This window comes from Corylus avellana, chromosome ca1, assembly GCF_901000735.1.
Source record: "Corylus avellana chromosome ca1, CavTom2PMs-1.0".
Classification (NCBI taxonomy): domain Eukaryota; kingdom Viridiplantae; phylum Streptophyta; class Magnoliopsida; order Fagales; family Betulaceae; genus Corylus; species Corylus avellana.
The window spans coordinates 38199059-38222319 of NC_081541.1; the positions used below are offsets into that span (position 1 = coordinate 38199059).

Sequence of the window (23261 nt, forward strand, 5' to 3'; positions counted from 1 at the left end):
GTGACTTTTCTCAAGATGAGACAGATCGGTTCATTGTAGACAATTGCAAGAGCATATACTTTGCTGGGTACGAGACTACTGCTGTCTCCGCAACGTGGACATTAATGTTGTTGGCCTCAAATCCAGAGTGGCAAGCCAGAGTTCGTGCCGAGGTGCTCCAAGTTTGCGGTGGTCAAATGCCTGATGCTCATATGGTTCGCAAGATGAAAGTAGTAAGTGTAGCATTCTCTTTCTATTTTCATTGATATATAGATAGAAGGGGCATCATATTGTCAACGACTTACTTAGCTTTACCTTTAACCCATGACAGTTGACAATGGTAATTCATGAATCATTGCGACTTTATCCTCCGGTCTCGGCGGTGTCCAAAGAGGCATTGAAAGACTTAAAATTCGGAGATATTCACGTGCCTAATGGTTTCACTGTCTGGACCTTGTTGGTAACCTTACACCAAGACCCTGATATTTGGGGACCAGATGCCGAGGAATTTAACCCTGAGAGGTTTGCTAATGGAGTCAGTGGTGCGTGCAAGTTCCCTCATGTCTACATGCCTTTTGGAGTTGGGCCGCGTATGTGTTTGGGGCAAAACCTTGCCATGGCAGAGCTCAAAATTATTTTAGCTCTAATTGTGTCCAATTTCTCATTCTCCTTGTCACCCAAATACAGGCACTTCCCGACAATGACTTTGGTTATAACGCCTGAACATGGTGTCAATCTCCTTATTAAGAGATTGTGACATATTGGAGTATATGTTTATATCTCCATTCTAGTTTATATTTCTGCACGTTTAATTTTCTTTTTCGAGTCCAAGTTGTCAACGAATTGGTGTAGAAGATTTGGGTAATTCAATTGAAGAAGAAGTCCATTCAGCATGGAAGAATCCAATTCAATTCCCAAAGGAGTCAGCCAAGTGCAGTTTCTATCCCTCTCTGTGAATCAGGGTGCTTATAGGATTACGCAATGTGCATCCAACTGCTACGTGTCATAGTTGTTTTAGTCTACATTTATCTTAAATAAGTAGACAAATTATATAAAGTCATGTGCTCTTTTTATCAAGCATTCAATGAAAACTTATATTATGTCTAAACTTGTTTGAGTTGTGAAATCTCTTTAAAAGAAAAACTGGGATAGCTAAATCCAGAAAACCGCTTATCTATAGAAGATTAAATTATAAACAATTTATACTTATAAAACCTTCGAAGTACACACTAATGGACCAAACAAACGACCCGTTTGTTTGCTACCACAGTAACTCCAGGACTATGGCCAATCTTCCATGCGATCTCCTTTTTGGGAACTCCAGTTGCTTGAAGGCTTTTAGATATGGAGGTTTGTGTGGTTTACGCAAAATAACTCTAAGAGAGAGAGCTCACGAAGGCATATGTAACGAAGAAAACTCTTTTTGTACACTTCAACATGGCTAAGGGTCTGTAGAAAAACGTGCATTGTGAGTCCATAAATAGACTTGAGAAACTTGGAGTTACAATCTAAACTCAATTTCTCAATTAATGTGGATTCTAAGTTACGGTCTGAACCTAAAGGTAAACTTGTAATGCCCTCAAATCTAATTAATAAGAATGACTAACGTGGAGAGTTACTAGTGTTAAACACACTGCAGAACCTCCTTATGATCTTGCTGCTCATGCAACAGATGTTCCAGCAGCTACTAGTGCAGCAAAAGAACCTGATGATCTACACAACAAGCATGGCATCACGAGTGGGCTCGAGGGCATTCACTATAGTGCTCGAGCGTAATAACCAACGGCTACTTTGCAGCATGAGTGGGCTCGAGCACATTCACTATAGCACTTGAGCGTAGTCACCAACAGCTATGAGTTGTTTACTTCTACTACAACTCTTAGCTGTGTTTTCTGTCATTGAATGCAACCAGCAATTGGTTGCATTCAACCACGACTCTTGTGGTTGTATTTAATTAGTTCTCTCTTCTGTGTTAAGTCCTCTATTGTATCTCTTCTCTTCTCTTAGATTACTTCTACTTCAAGTTTATCTTGTTAACTCGAAGTTTGATTATACTTGTAACTCCTTACCTATTTATACTCAATGAGAATGCAGTAGAAAGTATTCTGCCAAAATCAGTTTCTTCAGTTTCTCTTTATGGTATCAGAGCCCTTGTACGCACACACCCGAAATTTCTTTTTCTTTATCATCAACCTGTTTGAAATGGCAATTCCCACATCCCTTTCAGCACCAACCTTTTCTCCACCTACACTTTCCCAATTCAATGGAAAGCTTGAACTTCCAAACTACCTTTGGACAACACAATTTCTTCCTATCCTGCGCACTCATGATCTGGTAGGCATTGTTGATGGATCTAAACCATGCCCTCCCAAATTCCTCAAAGATCGCAGCAGGAAGAAAGCTCTCAATCCAGAATTCACCATCTAGAACAGAAAGGATCAATGTATCCTCAGCTGGATCAATGTGACACTCTTTCAGAAGGTTTTGTCCACAATTCATAGACTTGATACTTCCAGACAAGTCTAGTCAGCTTTAGCAACTAAGTTTGCCAATGATTCTAGGTCTCGAATTGCCAATCTCAAAAGACATTTATAAAGTCTCCACCAAGGCTCCTTGACATGTTTAGATTACATTTAATCGGCCAAGGTATGGTCTAATCAACTAGCAGCAGTAGAGAAACCTATTCTTGATGAGGATTTGATTTCTTTCCTCTTGAATGGTCTTAACCCTTCCTTTAATAATTTTGTTGCTACTGTCTCTCTGCTAACTCGAGAGAGACAACTCACACTTGATGATTTTCAAGAGGAGCTTATTAACCATGAAACACTGCTCAACCAGCAGCAAGCTTCATCTGCAGATACTTCAACTTTTGCCCTGTTTACACAGAAGCAAGGTCAAAAGTCCTTCAAAGGTTGTGGTCCATTCCCTGCCAAGTTTCCCTCTAGAAACTTCAGCCCTAGACCACCTGGACCTACTGCCAGATTCTCTGCTAATGTTTCCAGTGCAGCACCAAGGTACAATACCACTTCTGCTCCAAGGTACAACACTTCTGCTGGCTTATTACCACAACCAGGCTCAAGTCATGCATCTCCCTTCAACTCTAGTCCTCGAGTACCATGTCAAATATGTGGGAAGATAAACCACCAAGCCTTGGACTGCTACCATAGGATGGATTATTCATTTCAAGGGAGACATCCACCTCCTTAACTAGCTGCAATGGTGGCTCACTCCAACAATGTCGACTATGAAGATCCTCAATGGTTTGTTGACAGTGCAGCCAATACACACATTACTCAAGACTTGGAGAACCTCAACATTCAACAACCCTTCCAACACAATGAAATTGTTGCTATTGGGAATGGAACATCCCTTACAATAGCAAATTCGAGTTCCACAACTCTTCACTCCTCTAACTCTATTTTTCAACTCAATAATGTTTTACACTGCCCTCAATCTACTGCAAACCTTGTGTCAATTCAACGTTTCTGTCATGACAATGCATGCTTCTTTATTTTGACATCATGTAACTTCTATATCATTGATTTTCATACTAGAACAATCCTCATGGAAGGGAAGAGTGAGAATGGTATGTATCCTCTTCAGCTGGGCAAGAAGTCTCACAAAGGCAACAAGTCATTTATAGCTTTATTAGCAATAAGAACTTCATACTTAGTATGGCATTTTAGGTTAGGTCACCCTGCTAATGAGGTAGTTACTCAAGTTGTTAGAGATAACAATCTCCCTCTTTTCCATTCAAATTCTATGTCAGATTCAATTTTCAATAAAAGCATCCTTTGTGAGTCATGTCAATTGGGCAAAAGTAAGAAACATCCCTTTTCTGCTTCTAACCGTGTCACTTTATCTCCACTCCAACTCATTCATACTAATATCTAGACTTCTCCAGTAATGTCTATCACTGGTTATAAATATTACATTGTGTTTGTGGATGACTTTTCAAGGTTCACATGAATTTATCCTTTACATACCAAATCTGAAACTTATGATGTATTTCTGAAATTTAAACTTCTTGTGGAAAACCAATTCTCCACAACCATCAAGGAATTCCAATGTGATGGAGCAGGTGAGTATACCTCTCTTCATTTCCAATATTTTCTCAAAACCAATGGCATTTTTCATAGAAAAAGTTGTCCATACACTTCCACTCAAAATGGTCTTGCAGAGAGAAAGCTAAGGCACATTCTTGAGAGTAGATTAACTTTGTTAGCTCATTCTCATCTTTCTAATAGGCATTAGGTAAACTCCTTTATCACTGTTATGTATGTTATAAATAGATTGCCTACCTATCCTCCAAAACATGTTTCCATAGTCTAAATTGTACACCAAAACACCTGATTACCAGAAACTTAGAGTTTTTAGATGCTTGTGTTATCCCCTATTGCGGCCTTACAATGCTCACAAACTAGATTATAAGTCTAAACCTTGTATCTTCTTAGGTTACAACTATGCAAGTTACAAATGTCTAGATCCAATCACCAACAAGGTCTACCTTTCAAGACATGTTGTGTTTGATAAGAATTCTTTTCCTGCCAAGGATCTTGCTACACAACACTTTCCGTCCAAGTTGCATTCCACAGGTGATTCTCCCTTCCCTTTACCTGCTATTTCTTCTTTTATTACTGAACCACTAGATTACACTCACTTTATAATTCAGCAGCCACACACTGCAGATCAGCCAACCTTACCTCCTGCTAACCTAAACCCTACTGTGACCTATACAACTATCCCATCCCACCCTATGATTACAAGATCTAGGGCTCACCTTTAAGCATAACACCTACTGCAAACACTCATTTACTATAGCACCCTCATCTTCTTCCTCTGTAGGTCAATTTGCTCAAACTATGGCTGAACCTATTGCTCAACCTCTTGCTACTGCTTTTACCTGAACCTCCTACCCCTATCACATCCCACACCATGATCACTATGTCTAGAATAGGAAACCAAAAACCAAAACACTTCTCAGACTTCAAAATGCTCTACTCATTTACTGTACCACACGCGCCAACAGGTGGTTGGTGCGCGGACGCGTGTAGGAGATGGTGCCGGTGCGTGGAGGTGCGTGGAAAGACCCTTTCGGCTCGCGGAACACCATGGAGGCGCGTGACTAACGAACAGATCCTTCTAGAAGCACATGAGGGCGCGTGGAAGCTTGGACGGCTGAGATCTTTTCAAATCTGGACTCGTAAGCGTCTGATCTATCGCCTGGAGTGGAGCATGTAGCTCCGGCAAGGGCAGTGGCGGTGCATGGAGGCGCGGACCAAAACTGGCAGAGGCGCGTGGCAGTGCATTGGAGGGGCAATGGTAATGGATCTTCCATAGATCTGTAGATCTGTGCCTTGCAAGCATGAATCTGGGATAAATTTTCCCAGATGAGGCTGTGTTGAAGGTGTGGAAGAGATTTTGAGCGAAAAATCATTTGACAGCGTGTGGATGACTGAAAAAGGGAGGGAGCACCGAAAAACGTCAAAGATATTTATTGGAGGCCACAAGAAAGTGGCTCTGATACCATGTTAAATATATTGTTGAATGTATTGTGGAGAATGGAAGAAAGAGAGAGAGAAGAGAGAGAGTGGAATGAAACAATGGACTACATTGTATTATTCTCTTCTATATTGATGATTTGTTTACATAGCTCTTTATTTATAGAGAGAAGAAGTAGTTGGCAAGAAACCCTAAACTAAACCCTAGAATATGTAAGGAAACATAATAAAGTAAATAATATCAAATATTCTAACAAATAAAATAGTATAATTCCTACACCACATCATGATGGGGAGGGGGGGTATTCAGGGGAGTAATGGCAAAGCTTATATCCACAGTGAGGTAGATAGTGGAAAGAGTAGTATTGACATAATGAAAGAACTGGAAAAAGTAATGGTGGAAGGTGCAGAGAAGACGGAGGGCATTGATCTCACAATGTCCGATCCTAAAATCACAGAAGTTGTCTCATATGATGCAAACCCTATGGACGAGATGCAAGGGGTGCGAACTCCACAAGCGTCCATCCACGGATCACGTATAACCAAGGGATGGAAGAAACAAGCTCGTAAAGGGGAGATGGTGAGTGATCCCGAGAACTTATTGACTATTTCGCTAGGAAAAAGGAGGGTTGATGAGACTTTAGAGGAAGACATGATTACTACATGAAAAAAGAAGATAAAAGGAAGCATGAAGGTAGGGGTTTCAAATATTATGGAAATTGTGGAAGCTGTAATCTAGCCCTGCCAATCGCCATGAGTCTTTTAAGTTGGAATTGCCAAGGGCTTGGGAATCTTTGGACAGTTCGTGACCTGTGCCAAATGGTAAAGGAGAAGATGCCCAGATTTTTGTTTCCATAAGGAAACAAAAATCTGTCAAGAAAAAATGCAACGGATTCAGACAAAACTTGGTTTTGAAGGTATGTTGGCTATTGATCCTGTCGGGTTAAGTGGGGGAGTGGCTTTGTTTTGGAGCTAGAGATGCTAAGGAGGTAGATATTCAGAACTACTCCCTAAGGCACATCAATGCTATTATTTCAATAAAAGAGTTTGATGTTTCATGGAAATTTTCGGGTTTTTACGGGAATCCGGATTGAGCTAAGAGGCCGGAATCATGGAAATTGTGATCTTATCTTAAGAATTTCAATCCTCATCCATGGTTGTGTGTCGGTGATTTCAATGAAATAACTAATCAGACAGAAAAGTTTGGTGGTGTTCTTCGAAGTGAATCACAGATGGAGAGTTTTAGAGCGACTTTGGAAGATTGTTAGCTAGTTGATTTGGGTTATCAAGGAAGAACTTATACGTGGAGTAACAAGCAGGAGGTGGGGGTTTTCACAAAAGCTAGGCTTGACAGGGCGACGGCTACAAGAAACTGGTGTACTATTTTTAATAATGTTGTTGTTGAGGTACTTGCAGCCCAAAGTTCAAATCACAGCCCCCTGTTTGTGAGTTTATTGAAGAAAAAATCTGGGAGACGAAATAAGAAAAAGCCTTTTAGATTTTAGGCAAGTTGGGGTACATATGTTTCTTGTAGGGATATAGTGAAGGAGGCTTGGGGGGAAGTGGATGGTGGGGATAATTTTATGCAGACAGCAAAAATAAAATTGCAAAGGTGTCAACAAGCTTTGACCGGTTGGAGTACATCAAAGTATGGATTTGTAGAAAAAGAGATACAACAAAAAACAACAAGATTAGCTGCTCTACAAAAAAATTGAGGGGCCAGACAATCTAGTACTATCAGGCAGTTACAAAGGGAGATTGACCATTTATTGGCAATGGAAGATGTGAAGTGGAAGCAACTAGCCAAGCGTAATTGGTTTAGACAAGAAGATCAGAATACCCGATTTTTCCATGTATGGGCAAATCATCGGAGGAAAAGAAACCACATTGGCAAGATCATTGACAAATAGGGTATTTTATGGAAAGAGCATGAAGAAATCAAGAAAGCTTTTATAGAGTATTTCTAGAATTTGTTTACTTCGGTAACTCTGGTGGGGGAAGAAGAGAGCATTCGAGATGTTGAGGTCCGGGTCACGGAAGAGATGAGCAGGCAGTTGTTGAGAAATTTTACGGTTGAGGAAGTTGATCTTGCTCTTTCCTAAATGCAACCACTAAAATCTCTAGGACCAGATGGATTTGCAGTAGGATTCTATCAGCAATACTGGGACATGGTGGGTTGAGACTAGAAGAGCAGTTCTGAGCTATCTCCAGTTAGGTATTGTGGATTCGGATCTAAATTCTACTTTTATTGCACTGATTCCAAAAGCAACTCCTTCAATTAATGTTATTGAATTTCGCCTAATAAGCCTCTGCAATGTGTTATACAAATTGATCTCAAAAGTGCTTGCTAATAGAATGAAGAGGGTGCTACCCCATATTATTGCTCAAAATCAAAGTGCTTTTATCCCGAGTCGTTTAATAATAGACAATGTTTTGGTTGCCTATGAGGCCCTCCATACTATGGATTCTAGAATGAAGGGGAAGACGGGTTATATGGGTATAAAACTTGATACGAGTAAGGCTTATGATAGAGTGGAGTAGTGTTATCTAGAATCTATTATGCGAAAAACAGGGTTTGCAAAACGTTGGAATCCAACTCATTATGGGTTGTGTCAAAACTGTAACTTATTCGGTGTTGATTAATGGTGATCCTCAAGGACGTATTATTCCCACTAGAGGTCTTCGACAGAGGGATCCTTTGTCTCTGTCTCTTTTCCTCATATGTGCTGAAGGTCTAAGTTCTCTAATTTTGCGAGCGGAAATGGATGGAAAAATTACTGGTGTTCCATTGGTTCGAGGAGGGCTACAAGTGAGCCATCTATTTTTTGTGGATGATAGTCTGTTGCTTTGTAGAGCTAATTTGATGGAATGGAGTCACATCTTTTGGCTGTTGTCTATATATGAGAAAGCGTCGGGTCAAAAAATCTACAAAGGAAAGACTGCCATTTTCTTAAGCAGAAATACATATACAAAGAGTGAGTTTAGAAAATATATTTTATCCCTAGCTGGAATTTCTGTTGCGAATAATTTTGAGAAATATTTGGGGTTGCCGGTGGTGATGGAATAATAAAAAAATAGAACATTTGCTGGCATTAAGGGTCGGGTTGGGCAAAAACTAAATGGATGGAAAGAGAGATTTCTGTCCCAAGCGGGTAGGGAGATTCTTATCAAGGCTGTAGTCCAAGCAATTCTTGTTTACAATATGAGTGTGTTCTTGCTGCCTAAGACTCTATGTAGGGAATTGAATGCTTTAATGAGCAAATTTTGGTGGGGTGGGAAAGAAGATGAATTGCAGGTGGCGTGGATGAGTTGGGCGAGAATGGGGAGATCCAAAAATCAGGGAAGAATGGGGTATAGGGATCTGGAGAGCTTCAATCTGGCTATGCTTGCAAAATAGGGATGGCAATTCTTAAAATATCTTGATTCTTTAGTGGCCCAAATTTATAAAGCTAAATATTTTCCAAATAACTCTTTTTTGGAAGTGGAAATGGGAACGAGACCACCATATGCATGGAGGAGTATTACTAGTTCCTGAGCCCTTCTCAAGTCAGGTTTAGTTTGAAGAGTGGGGAATGGGGAATCTATTAGAATATGGCGTGACAAGTGGATCACTTCTCCTACCTCCTATGAGATTCAATCCCCTATTAGAATTTTGGATTATGAAGCAAAGGTTAGTAAGCTTATTGACACTGATTCAAAATGGTGGGAATATTGCTCTCATCCAAGAAATTTTTAATCCTGAAGAAGCGAAAAAGATATGCAGCATGGCTTTGAGCCCATACGGTCATCAAGATACTTTGGTTTGGGTGGGTAATCCGAATGGGATGTTCACTGTAAGAAGCTCTTATCACATTTAGAAGGCAAGAGTTTTGGGTGAAAAAGGAGAATGCTCTACTGTGTCATGTTTCAGTGAAACTTGGAAGAAGCTGTGGAAGATAAAAGTCCCAGGGGTGGTTAAAAAAGTTTTATGGAGGGTTTGTGATGCAGCGCAGGATTGTGGTGAACAAGAAAAACAGCAAGTAGAAGGGATAAATATTTCTAAGATTGTGAGACTATCACAATAATCTAAGAAATCTTCTTAAAAACTATAGATTCTATCTATGGTTTAAGGAAAAACACAAAGAAACTCAACTCTGAGTAATTCTTATTAAACAAACTCAATAATAATCATAAACTGAATTGTTAAAGGCTATAAGCATATATTTATAGCCCAAGACTCCTAACCCTAAAATAACAACGAAATAAAGTTAATTTAGAAGTCTACGAAAGACAACTAAACCAAATAAAAGACTAACAAAGAAACCTAATTCAAATAAAGGATGAAAGATAAGATAAAATAAACGACTAACAAAGAAACCTAATAAAAGACTAAAAGATAAGATAAGATAAGATAAGCCATTCTAAACTATATCTGCATCATTCTCCCCAGGTTGAACAGAATTCGACCTCGAATTCAAATCCTCATTCGGCGAATCACCGGTGAATGGTACAAGGTGTTTGACATTGAAAACGTCGGATGTCTTGATATGACTAGGTAGGTTCAAGCGGTACGCATTTGAATTGATCTTCTCTATAATTTCTACCGGACCAATCTTGCGGGCAGCCAACTTGTTATACTCGCCAACAGAAAACCTATCTTTAGTTAACACAGCCCACACAAAATCCCCTTCCTCGAACTCAACGGCACGGCGCTTTTTATCCGCATCCTCCTTATACTTTGCGGTAGATTGTTGTAAATTCTAGATGGTGAACTTGTGACCTGCGTGTATCTGAGCTATTAAGTCCTCAGCTGTAGCATGCGGTCGCTTCAAATCGGGAAGAGGTACCAAATCCAGTGGGGCACGAGGATTACTCCCATAAATGATGGTAAATGGGCTAAGGCCAGTGCTCCGGTTAGTGGAACAGTTGTAGGCGAACTCGGCTTGGAACAATTTTGTGATCCCATGATTTCATATTCTCCCCCACCAAGCTTCGAAGTAAGGCTCCCAATGATTGGTTAACGACCTCTGTTTGTCCGTCCGTCTGTGGATGATATGCACTGCTGAAATCAAGCCTAGTATGGGATAACCTCCACAAACAGCGCCAGAAGTGGCTAAGAAACCTTGTGTCGTGGTCGGATACGATAGACAATGGCAAGCCATGGAGGCGGTAGACCTCTCTGAAATACAATTGGGCGACATTCACCTCATCGGCGGTCTTCTTGCACGCAATGAAATGCACCATTTTTGAAAATCTATCAACAACGACAAAGATTGAATCATTACGCTTTTGGGTTTTAGGTACGCCTAGCACGAAGTCCATGCTCACGTTGGTCCATGGCCCTTCCGGAATAGGAAGGGGCATATATAACCCGGCATTAGTAGCCGAACCCTTGGACACTTGACATATTCTACAGCTCTTCACAAATTTGTCCACTTCTTTCCGCATACTCGGCCAATCGAACTGGTCCGCCACCAGTTTTAATGTTTTATCCCTTCCCATGTGACCTTCATAATGGCGCTCATGGATGATTTTCAACCTTAGACTACCTTCAGGAATGTATAATTGAGTACCTTTGAATAGGAACCCATTACACAAATTGAAGTCTCTTCGCTCACCCGATGACACCTCCTCAATAATAGGACCAAAAAATGGGTCACTAGATAAAAAATCTTTTAATAATTCAAAACCGAGTACCTCTGTTTTCATGGTGACTAATAGTGATGATTTCCGGCTAAGGGCATCTGCCATTTTGTTCAATGGTCCAGACTTGTGCTTGATTGTGAAGTTGAATTGTTGGACAAAAGTGGCCCATTTAGCATGCCGAGATGACAATTTATCTTTGACTGCTGAGGTGTTTAAGTGCTTCATGGTCCGTGTACAAAATGAAGTTGTTGTAGGCGAGGTATGAGCTCCAATGTTTCAGTGCTTGTACTAATGCGTAGAACTCAATATCATAAGTGCTATAATTGAGTTGGGCGCACTTTAACTTCTCACTAAAATAGGCCACCGGTTTGCCTTTTTGGATGAGTACCGCTCCAATTCCTACTTTTGATGCATCACAATGCAACTCAAAAGGTAGGTCGAAATCTGGAAGGACTAGTAAGGGAGTGGTGGTCAATTTGACCTTGATCAACTCGAAGGCGATAGTGGCTGCTTCACTCCATGAGAATTTACCCGCCTTCATGCATTTCGTAATCGGTGCTAATATGGTACTAAAGTTGTAAATAAAGCGCCGATAAAAAGATACTAACCAATGAAAACTGTGGACCTCATGTAGTGTAGTGGGGAGAGGCCAATCCCGAACTGCTGCTATCTTTGACTCATCCACCGCTAACCCGTGCTTGGACACCACATACCCAAGAAAAAGAACAGATTCCGTCATGAAATTGCGTTTTGCCGGGGCTGCGTAAAATTTCTCCTTGCGCAAGACACTTAGTACCTCCCTTACATGTTGAAGGTGCTCCTTAATGGTAGAGCTATATATGAGGATATCGTTGAAGTAGACGACTACAAACTTTCCAATGAATGGGCAGAATGCCTGATTCATAACTCTCATAAAGGTACTAGGAGTGTGAGATAAGCCAAACGGCATTACTAACCATTCGTAGAGTCCTTCACGTGTCTTGAACGCGGTCTTCCATTCGTCACCAACCCGTACCCGAATTTGATGGTACCCACTCTTCAAGTCTAACTTCGTAAATATTGTTGCCCCACTCAATTGATCTAGTAAGTCATCTAATCTAGGAATAGGAAATCTGTACCTTACTGTGATCTTATTGATGGCGCGGCTATCGACACACATTCTCCATGATCCATCTTTCTTAGGTGTAAGCAAAGTTGGAACTGCACATAGGCTCAAGCTTTCCCGGATATGTCCCTTGGTTAGTAACCCTTCCACTTGTCGGCGCAGCTCTTCATGCTCCTTGGGACTCATGCGGTAGTGTGGTCGGTTGGGGAGATTAGAACCGGGCACCAAGTCGATTTGGTGTTGAATGTCGCGAAGAGGCGGCAGTTCTTCGGATAATTCTTTCGGGAACACATTGGCAAACTCCTCCACTAATCCCTTGATTGCAACCGGGACTTTCTCCTCCGTAGGAGTGCATTCCTTCCCAACTAGGACATATGCTTGATTGGAATCACGCATCTCCTTAATGAATTCCCTCTTAGCCAAGAGATTTTGGCCCGCCCCTTTAGAAGGTTTAGGTTTGTCTCCCAGATTAGGCAAAAGAGTGAGTTTTACATTATCAACCAAAAAACTATAGGTGTTCTTCCTTTCATCTTGATGAGCATTCCTATCATATTGCCAAGGCCTTCCTAGCAATAAGTGGCATGCATCCATGGCCACCACGCCACACCAAGTTTTGTCTTTATATCTTGACCCAATTGAAAAAGTTACAAGGCAACGTTTGGATACTATTACCTCGTTTCCCTTCTTGAGCCACTCCAAGCAGTATGGTGTAGGATGTTTTTCTGTTTCAAGGGCTAATTTTCAGACCGCTTCTTCCGCCACCACGTTTTCACAACTGCCTCTGTCGATGATAAGTTTGCATACTTTTCCCCCTATGGTGCATGTGGAGTGAAAAAGATTGTGGCGCTGCCCATCGTCACCTTCCTCCTTACGAGGTGTTAAGCATATTCGTCGTATCATCAAAAGAGGACCGTCATCTCCGGATACAAATTCTCCGTCATCGTTCCCATGGTCCTCAATGGTGGTGTCATACTCCTCATCCTCACCTTGTTCATCGAAGGTATCTCCCGACTCAATAAGTAAACCCGTACCATATTTGTCCCCTTTTTGGCAATCCGCCATTCGATGGCCCGATTCTCCACATCGAAAGCATTTAGGGCCACTCGTAGTTGCCCCTTGGTTGGATGGACCCGTTGTGGTTGGGATCCGGTTTTGAGTTGGGGTTTGCGTGGGGCTTCGAGCCGTGAATGGCCCGCTTGATCGGTTTGTGCTTCCCCCGGTTCCACGGCCAGAAATTCCATAAGACCCTCGTGAGGCCATTTTCTCAAGCAAGAGTGCTCTTTGATGGGTTTCAGACACATTCTTTGGGTCAAAGATGTTTAATGAGTCTTGAATTTGGTGACGTAAACCCCCAATGTATCGTGACACTAATTGATCGTCGGTTTCGGCTAGATCAACGCGTGTTAGATACTTGTAAAATTCTTCCGTGTATTCGTCCACGGACTTTGACCCTTGGCTCAAGTTTTGCAGCTTTTGATACATGATTCGAGTATAATTATAGGGTAAAAAGGCTGGCCTCATATGCTTAAACTGTTTCTCCCACTTGAGATCTTCGTCTTGCCTTGCCGCCCTCGAGATTGCTTCAATTGCTGCCACCATGCCGCTGCTCTTCCCCGAAATTTGGTTGCAACTAAAGAAACTCGTCGATCGTCGGGCACCCCTTTAAAATCAAGAATTTCTTCAACGGCCGCTACCCAATCCAAGAATTCTTCGGGTTGGAGACCCCCTTGAAATTCTGGAATATCGAGTTTGAAACCGCTTTCCCATCGATTGGCTTGGGCTTGGACGTGGGGTTGATGCCCTTGTACTCCACGCCTTGCAAAAGGATTCCGCGCTTCATTCTCCGTACGTTGTTCGTCTTCCTCCTCCGAGCTGGTCGGTGAGGGTTGTTGACGGCGCTCGTGGCGCCCCTCCGGATTGGCCGCTCGAGCATTGGAGGCTGCAAGTTGGGCCTTCAAATCAGTGACCGTTTCCACCATGAGTTGCCACTGCTCCTCCGTGCGTGTTTCACCTACTACTTCTTCACGTTCATACACGTCCTCCAGATTTGCAAAGCGGTTGCCCCTTCTTCTTGTGTTTGGCGGTGCCATGGAATGAAAACTGGAGCTCTGATACCAACTGATGCAGCGCAGGATTGTAGTGAACAAGAAAAACAGCAAGTAGAAGGGATAAATATTCCTAAGATTGTGAGACTATCACAATAATCTAAGAAATCTTCTTAAAAACTATAGATTCTATCTATGGTTTAAGGAAAAACACAAAGAAACTCAACTCTGAGTAATTCTTATTAAACAAACTCAATAATAATCATAAACTGAATTGTTAAAGGCTATAAGCATATATTTATAGCCCAAGACTCCTAACCCTAAAATAACAATGAAATAAAGTTAATTTAGAAGTCTACGAAAGACAACTAAATCAAATAAAAGACTAACAAAAAAACCTAATTCAAATAAAGGATGAAAGATAAGATAAAATAAACGACTAATAAAGAAACCTAATAAAAGACTAAAAGATAAGATAAGATAAGCCATTCTAAACTATATCTGCATCAGTTTGCAACAACCTATTGCCCACAAAAGAGAACATTTGTCGGAAGGGCATTGTAAAAGACCCTATGTGTCCTATTTGTTGTGCATGGCCCGAAACTATAGGGCATAACTTATGGAAATGCAATTCGGCTACTGGGGTTTGGATGGAATGCAATAGGAAAATTGAAAAGCTCTCCCTTGATGAAGACGACGGTATTAGGCTAGTGGGGAACTGGATTGATTTATTGGGTGATGATGATCTTGAGTTAGTAGTACTTGTGGCAAGGAATATATGGTTGAGGCGTAATTCTGTGGTTTATGGAGGAGATCTTATGTCGCCCAAGCAGGTTAGCATTTCTGCACAAGAGGCTTTGGCAGGTTTTAAGGAAGCCACAGTGGTCCAAGAACGTGGTCTAGGGAGGTTGAAGGGTCCTAGGCGACAGAAATGGTAGAAGCCTCCAATGGGGGTGAAAAAAGTCAATTGGGATGCGGCGATTGACGAGCGCAACAAGAAGATGGGGGTGGGTGTGGTAATCCAGGAGATAGAGGGATGTGTGTTGGCTTTTTTATGTACTTTTATCGTCGATCCAATTGTTGCTGAAGCTGTGGCTACTTGGAAGGCTGTGATTTTTTGCAAAGATCTAGGATTTCAACGGATTTATTTAGAGGGAGATATGCTTGAAATTGTTAACCCCTTACGTCAAGAAGGGCCTAGTTGGAGTCAATATGGGTAATTGATTAAAGACACTCGGGTAATTCTTAATAGCATCCAATCTTGGGATGTAGGGCATGTTGGGTAGGAGGCAAATGAAGCGGCTCATCATCTTGCGAGATTGGCTCTTGGCAATGATGAAGAACACGGATAGAAGAAAATCCTATGTGTATTCGAGACATTGTAAATGCTAAGCAAGAGTCTGCGGACTGATATTTTATGAAAGATTGACCATTTTCAAAAAAATATGAGGAAAATACATTTTACCCCATGAACTATATACTCATTTGCACTTTGACCTCCAATGTTTAAAAAGTGACACTTGACCACACTCAAAACTTCCAAATTGTTACAATTCGACCATTCTGACTTTTTTTTTTCCCAAAATAATCCCAAGTTAAAAAAAAAAAAATTAAAATTATTTTTTTAAAAAATAATAAATAAAAATAGGGGGTAGCCATTACCCAGGACCGATACATAATTTTATTTTATTATTATTTTAACTTGGTATTGGGCATTTTGGAAAAAAAAAAAAAGTCAATCGCGTAGGAGGACTGAGAACATTTTTGAACTCAATGAATGGGATGATAATCATATTTTTTAAAAGAAAAAATTATATATATATATATATATATATATATATATATATATATATATATATAAACATTAACATTGTAATTACAAACCTTAATACACATGTATCATGATTATCTATCAAAAGTGGAACAAGCAAGCGGCACATCCTATGATTATCCTTGCTCACGATTTTGTTGATCCCACAGAAGGCAGCTTGCTTGAGTGGCCAAAAGAGCCGCTTGTGCTTCTAACACTCCAAAAATGTGGGAGATTCTTTGTTGTGGGTACCTTAGACTTAGAGTTTAGTATTCTTTTATAGTGCTACCTTCCATAAGGCAAGTGGGCCGAGCTTGGCAATACTTGGGGGTGATGGTTTGATATGAAAGATGGTGGATTGAGTTCCTCTGCTGATCTCCGTCCTTAAAAGGTCAATCTTCCCTTTTTGAATCCTGGGTCCTAAATAGGTATGAAAGTAGGATGAGGGAGGGGGCTTTCCTTATATGGCCTTATCGCAATATATATCTCGTCCATCATGCTGCCCCTCAGCCGGGGACTTTCATTTTTCATATCATTCCTTGATGGGAACCCCTCAAGCAGAGTCATCGTTGTTAACTATCCTATCAGGCAAATTAGGATACTCTCCATTTTATTTGAACTGTATAATAATAGAGGCTAGGGGGACCTATGTACAAGGGTGGGGTGGGACCGTGGGAGCCCATGGCAACCCCAAAGTTGTGTAAACAATAATCCTATAGGTATGGCTATGGACATTGGGCATGTAAAGGGAATTATGTCCGGTCTCCTTAGGATATAAATTTTCTCCAAACTGATTTGGAGAAAATTTCCTTCAACCCACTCTAATAAGTGTGAAGTATCATCTCTCACATGTTTTTTTTTTTAAAAAAAACTTTATCTTCTAAGTGTTGTGCTTGAACTGAATATGCTGCCTTATCTTGAGTTGAATGTTGAGCAATAGTACATGATAGGGAACATGATCATCTCCAATTTATTTGAACTAGATAATATCCAGTTAGTTATATTGGGAGGTATTTTTGTCTTTTCATTTTTTGATAAGACAAAAATACCATTTCAATATAATTAATTGGATATTATCCAGAGAGAATCCTAATTCACACAAAATTAGCCGGTAGTAGTTGAATGGTCTAACCCGTTTAATTAAATTGGTCGGATTAAAGTTGACATATATAATTTTATACTCTTGTTTCAACACAACCCAAACCAAACATACACATGAATTGGCATGCCTAGCTAGTAGTTAATTAGAGGCGACTATCTAGTGTACGAAATCACCGATTTTTAGTTACGAGGAAAAAAAAAAGGATAATTAACTAACTAAATGTTATATTAATAAATTTTGAATATTTAAACCGCTTCCCATGTAAGTACTGTATAGACTCAAAAGTTTAGACAACAAAATCACAAATTTAAAATAACAAATGAATAAAGTAAGGGTTTGACTTAATTAGCTGTATGTTATTAAGGAGATAAAATCTCTAAATTCTGTTGGAAGAAAAGAAATTTAACCAAATTTATTAAATCAAAATGAGTTTAAAATACATATGATTTTCACATAGATTTTTTAAAAATATATGTGAGAATTACCCGCTACATTAGAAATATATATTTAAAATGGTGTTAAGTAAATAGACTAATTTTTTTTAAAATAAATAAATCCTTCAAGGCTACAATCCGATTAAGAGAAATACTTTATTCTCGGCAGGCGATAGCTTTATATTGGTTATAGGTTTGCATGGCACCAATGGCGAATGCCTTTCCCCATTGGCTCGCTCTTCTTTTTGCTTTATGGGATCACCTAATACTTTGACCACAGGGTAAAGGGTCCAATCATTCCCACCATCACGAAAGTAAACAAATAAATAAATAAGAGAAAAGACAAAAACTTCTAAGAAATTCTAACGAAATGAAAAAGATTTTCTTCTCTCCATATCAAATCAATACAAATAGGATCATGTGTTGTCTAATCTCTACAAATAAGATGGTTTTTCATTGCATTATCATCAAATTATTTATCCATGCCGCCCATGAGTAATGGTTCCTTCCATTTGGCCAGAGAAAATGGCTCTACCACCACTTCAAGTGCCTTATTATCAAATTGCTCACTTTTTAAGCCAAAATGCTTCTCAACATAAACTAACAGCATTAATTAAGAAGGGGGAAGCCACTTTGGAACAAACAGAGAGAGAGAGAGAGTAAAAGCCATGGAGCTTCGATTGCTTCTTTGTAAGATCATCATCACAATCGCCTTGCTTGGTTTGGTTAGCACATTAATGAAGATGTGTGAAGCTCTAATATTGAAGCCAAAAAGGCTTCGAGCAATACTGAGAAAACAGGGGATCAGAGGCCCTCCACCCTCTTTTTTGCTTGGAAATATTGGTGACATGAAGAAGATGAAATCCTCACCCTGAAAGGCTCAACAAAAAGGAGAGCAGGCAATAACCCACAATTGCTCTTCCACCCTCTTTCCATTCTTCAACGAATGGAGAAAATCATTTGGTAATTAATAACATCAATTTAGCTTCAGCTCTCAGATGTTCTTGAAGAATCTGATGTTGAAAATTGGAGCCAAATGAGTAAACAATGGTAGCATCTTCTAGAAGACGTCAACAGAATAGTAAAAAGTTGTTGCACCAACCAAGCCGTCAAAGGAATAGTGAAAAGTTGTTGCACCAACCAAGCCATCAAAGGAATAGTGAAAGTTGTTGCACCAACCAAGCCGTCGAAGGAATAGTGCATGGTTGTTGCACTAACCATTCTCACCAACCCTTCTACACCTATATAAGGAGCATCAAGCTTCAATGTTTCATAGTGCTAAGACAAGAAAAGTATAGAGAGAGAAAAAGAAGGAAAGGTTGAGAGAAAAAGGTATAGAGAGATAAGTCTAGTGTTAGGCATATAAGAATTGCAGATCACAACATAGAAGAGTTGTGTGCAATCTCTCTCTGAAATATCTCTTGTAAAGTCTCCCCGTTATTTTCTCCCAAAGTAGTGAAATCTCTGCAACTCAGTGGATGTAGGCAGTATTAACCGAATCACGTATAAATTTCTTGTCTTGTGTATGTTTGTGCGTAGATGTTCTGTCTAGAAAAGATTGGATTTTAAGTGAGACCGGTGTGACTCCTCCAATCTTACCTGGGAACGTACCGAGCTGTATCTTTGGTAAAATATTATTTACCGTACTTGTGTATTGTTGTTTTTCTTGACCGATTGGATCCCAAGATCCTAGAGAGGAATTAGCAGTGCCTAATTTCCTAACATCTGAATGGTTGTTTATAATAATGTATACAGGTCCAACATTTATGTTCTCACTTGGCAACATACAAATACTGCATATGAACGATCCTGAGGTGGTGAAGGAAATAAGCATATGCACTTCCTTAGACTTTGGAAAGCCTTCCTATCAATCTAAAGAGCGAGGTCCTCTCCTTGGCCAAGGAATCCTGACTTCAAATGGAGCAACTTGGGCTCACCAGAGAAAAATCCTTGCTCCAGAACTATACATGGAGAAGGTTAAGGTACGCTTCAAATCGAACATAGCTACTTTTGGGTGTGAGAAAACAAGGAAAAACTTGCTTTTAGGCAGAATACATTCTTCTGCTTTCTCATTGAACTTAAATAGAGAAGAATTACAATTGTAGTTAATCACATCAAGCTAACAATATAAGCATTGATGTGATAAGGTATTTATCTAGCTAATTAATACAAGAGGATTAATTACAATCAATCACAAGAGGTGTGATTGAATACCAACATATTACTTAAATGTTATCTCTTTGTATCACAAGAGAGAACTAAGAGTAGTAAGAGTCCTAGTAGGAGTAGGAAGTTTACGGCGGCTGGTTGTGCTCTGGCACTGCGCTCGAGCACTCTAGTGATTGCGCTCAAGCGCCCTCAGGATGGTATTGCGCTATGGTACTCTCTGATACTGCGATCGAGCGCTTAAGTGATTGCGCTCAAGCGCTCTCGGGATGGTATTGTGTTCTGGTACTGTCTAGACTGCGATCGAGCGCTTAAGTGATTGCGCTCGATCGCCATCGGAATGCCGTTGATCTCCTTCCTTAACATCGGGTAGGAGAGATCAAAATTGTTTCATAAAATTCATTTACAAGAATATTTTTATTGAATGAGAAAAGGGTTAATCCTAAATTAAATACTTACCAAAAGTCGTAAAGGGTAGTATTCAACTCCTTTGTACCTTGTGTAGGGCATGATGAACATAATGGTGGATTCCTCGATGGCAGTGGTGAATTCATGGAGGATAGAAAGTGTGGGTGGAGTTGCAGATGTAAACATTGACGAATATATGAGAAACTTTTCCGGGGATGTAATTTCAAGAGCCTGTTTTGGGAGCAACTATTCCAAAGGGGAAGAGATATTTTTAAAGCTTAGAGCACTTCAAGAGCATATGTCTAAAAAGATTTTATCCAATGGCATTCCTGGAATGCGGTTTCATCTTTTCCCTACCCAAAAACACTTTATGTCTAACATCACATAAAAAAGGTTGTTTTTTAATAAAAAGTGATTGCTTGTGTTGCAATCAATCAGATATCTTCCAACGAAGAGTAATAGAGAAACATGGAAGCTGGACAAAGATGTCCGCGCTTTGATTCTCAAGGTAGCCAAGGAAAGAAAGAAAGCAGCATCAGGGAATTATGATTTGTTACATATGATTCTTGGAGCTGCCACCAACAGTGGATTTTCCCAACATGAGACAGACCGATTCATTGTAGACAATTGCAAGAACATATACTTATCTGGGTACGCGAGACTACTGCTGTCTCTGCCACGTGGACATTGATGTTGCTGGCCTCAAATCCAGAGTGGCAAGCCAGAGTTCGTGCTGAGGTGGTAGAAGTTTGTGGGGATCAAATGCCTGACGCTGACACGGTTCGCAAGATAAAAATAGTAAGTGATGCCCAACACGTTGATTCAAGATATTAAATGAATTTAATCATTTAATTTATATTCTAACAGTTTTAATTATTGACAGTTGACAATGATAATTCACGAATCATTGCGACTTTACCCTCTGGTGCTAGTGGTGTCCAGGGAGGCATTAGAAGACTTGAAATTCGGAGATATTCAAGTTCCTAAAGGTGTCAATGTCTTGACCTTGATGGTTACCTTGCACCAAGACCCTAATATTTGGGGACCCGATGCCAAAGAGTTTAACCCTGAGAGGTTTGCCAATGGAGCCAGTGGTGCATGCAAGCTCCCTTATGTCTACATGCCTTTTGGAGTTGGTCCGCGTACTTGTTTGGGGCAGAACTTTGCTATGGTAGAGCTCAAAATTCTTTTGGCTTTAATTGTTTCAAACTTCTCACTCTCCTTGTCACCAAAATATAGGCATTCCCTGGCAATGAGGTTGGTTATAGAGCCTGAAAATGGTGTCAATCTCCTTATTAAGAGGCTGTGAACAATAAGCCTACCGGCCGATAGTTGGTTCTTTGGACGGTTAATCTTATTTATTGATGTATTATTAATAATGGTTTCATGAAATTTTGTGCTTAAACTTGTTACATGTTACATGTAATGAATAAAAGGCATGCTCTGTTTTATCCTTAAAACAATGTGTTTGATTGGGGCCTTGGATCCTCTTAAAAAAAGACATCTCAATATTAAGAAAAGGTAATCCTCATTTGGTAATTATGTTAAGCAAAGAAAAATGTTAAATACTGCGCCTATATCTAGGAGCAAAACCAAGATTTCAAATGAGGTGGACAAATCTAAAAAATTGAAGATCTTTTAAGGGTAAAAACTTAATTTTGGGGGTCAAACACATAAATAAAATATAAAATTTAGAAAGAAAAAAAAAATTAAAATTTGTAGAGATTTTTAAAAAATTTGGGCAGGTGCAACTCCACCCCTGCCTACATCTCATTTTATTACATTGGGTTGATGTGACAATACTCATAACTCTTATTTAAAAATAAATAAATAAATAATAGCTGATTCAATGACTGATAAGCATTGTCATATCAGACAAGTGAAATAAGAGTTGCCCTTTTCATAATTTTAGTAGTAGTAAATAAGGGTTAATAACTTTTTTAGTACCTAGGTTTTCCCTTTTTTATTGTTTCCCACTTAGATTTCAAATTGTATCATATATGATACCTGACTTATGGGTAAAAGACTAATTTAATACCTTCGTCATATTATATTAAACCGAACTAATTTCGGCCATCCCATTCCGGCATTGGGGTAGTGCCACCCCATATTTTTCTTTTTTGTTTTTTAAGTTTTGATTTTTAAAATTTTTTAATTAGATTTATGATTTTTTTTTTTTTGTTAGGACACATGGCATGTTTTTGTTATAACACATGTCAGTCCGTTAGTTTGATTGACGGAATGGTGACGGAGGTGCTAAATCAATATTTATCCATAAGTCATGTATCATTTGTGATAGGAATTAAAACCTAGGTAAAAAATAAAATAAAAAAGTAAAAACCTAGATACAAAAAAAGTTATTAACCTAGTAAATAATACTAAGATGACTCTGTTGCTATAGGACAATGCTTATAGTTGTTCAAGGTGCATTCGAGTCATTTGAAATTGACGACGATGTGGTTGAAGTAAATTCCCTAGAAGATGACTCTATTTCTATAGGGAATAAGAAAAAGGGAAAGAAGCATAGGAAGACCTCAATTGTTTGGCAATATTATGATATCGTTCCTAATGCTGATCCAAATGACCCGGAGGTATGGGCAAAATGTAAGACGTGTGGTACTAAATATAGGGCTCGAAGTTCACATGGAACTGGAAATTTAAGAAAGCATACTAAAGTTTGCGGATGGAGAAACACTCATGATGTTGGGCAAATATTCTTAGCTTGAAAAACAGGATCTCTGGGGGCAAGTGACTCTAAATTTGATTCTAAAAGATATAGAGAATTATTGGTTGCTTTGGTTATTAAGCATGATTTGCCTTTTTTCATATGTTGAATATTGTAGAATTAAAAGTGGCTCTAGTATATGGTTAGATGAATGAACCGCCTGGAGCTTGTTTGAGGGTTGGTTTAACTACCCTATCTATGGCAAAATATTTCCGAGATGTTAATGAACAAGACGTACTTTTATTTATTGACAATATCTTCCGTTTCGTCCAAGCAGGATCCGAAGTATCTGCCTTATTGCTTCCAATGCCAATAAAAGGAAGCCCATCCAATGGTATTTAACATCCAGGATCGAACTCTC

General features: G+C 39.6%; 1 protein-coding gene and 1 pseudogene across 1 annotated transcript; both read left to right on the forward strand.

Moving 5' to 3' along the window:
- The first annotated feature begins 10 nt into the window (after window positions 1-10).
- LOC132167818 (cytochrome P450 714A1-like) lies at window positions 11-1056 on the forward strand. Its single transcript, XM_059578847.1, has 2 exons — window positions 11-212; window positions 311-1056. The coding sequence occupies exons 1-2, from the start codon at window positions 105-107 to the stop codon at window positions 734-736; spliced, it is 534 nt and encodes a 177-aa protein (XP_059434830.1). The 5' UTR covers window positions 11-104; the 3' UTR covers window positions 737-1056.
- Window positions 1057-18269: 17213 nt separating this feature from the next.
- On the forward strand, window positions 18270-21484 carry LOC132168187 (cytochrome P450 714C2-like; annotated as a pseudogene).
- The last annotated feature ends 1777 nt before the right edge of the window (window positions 21485-23261 follow it).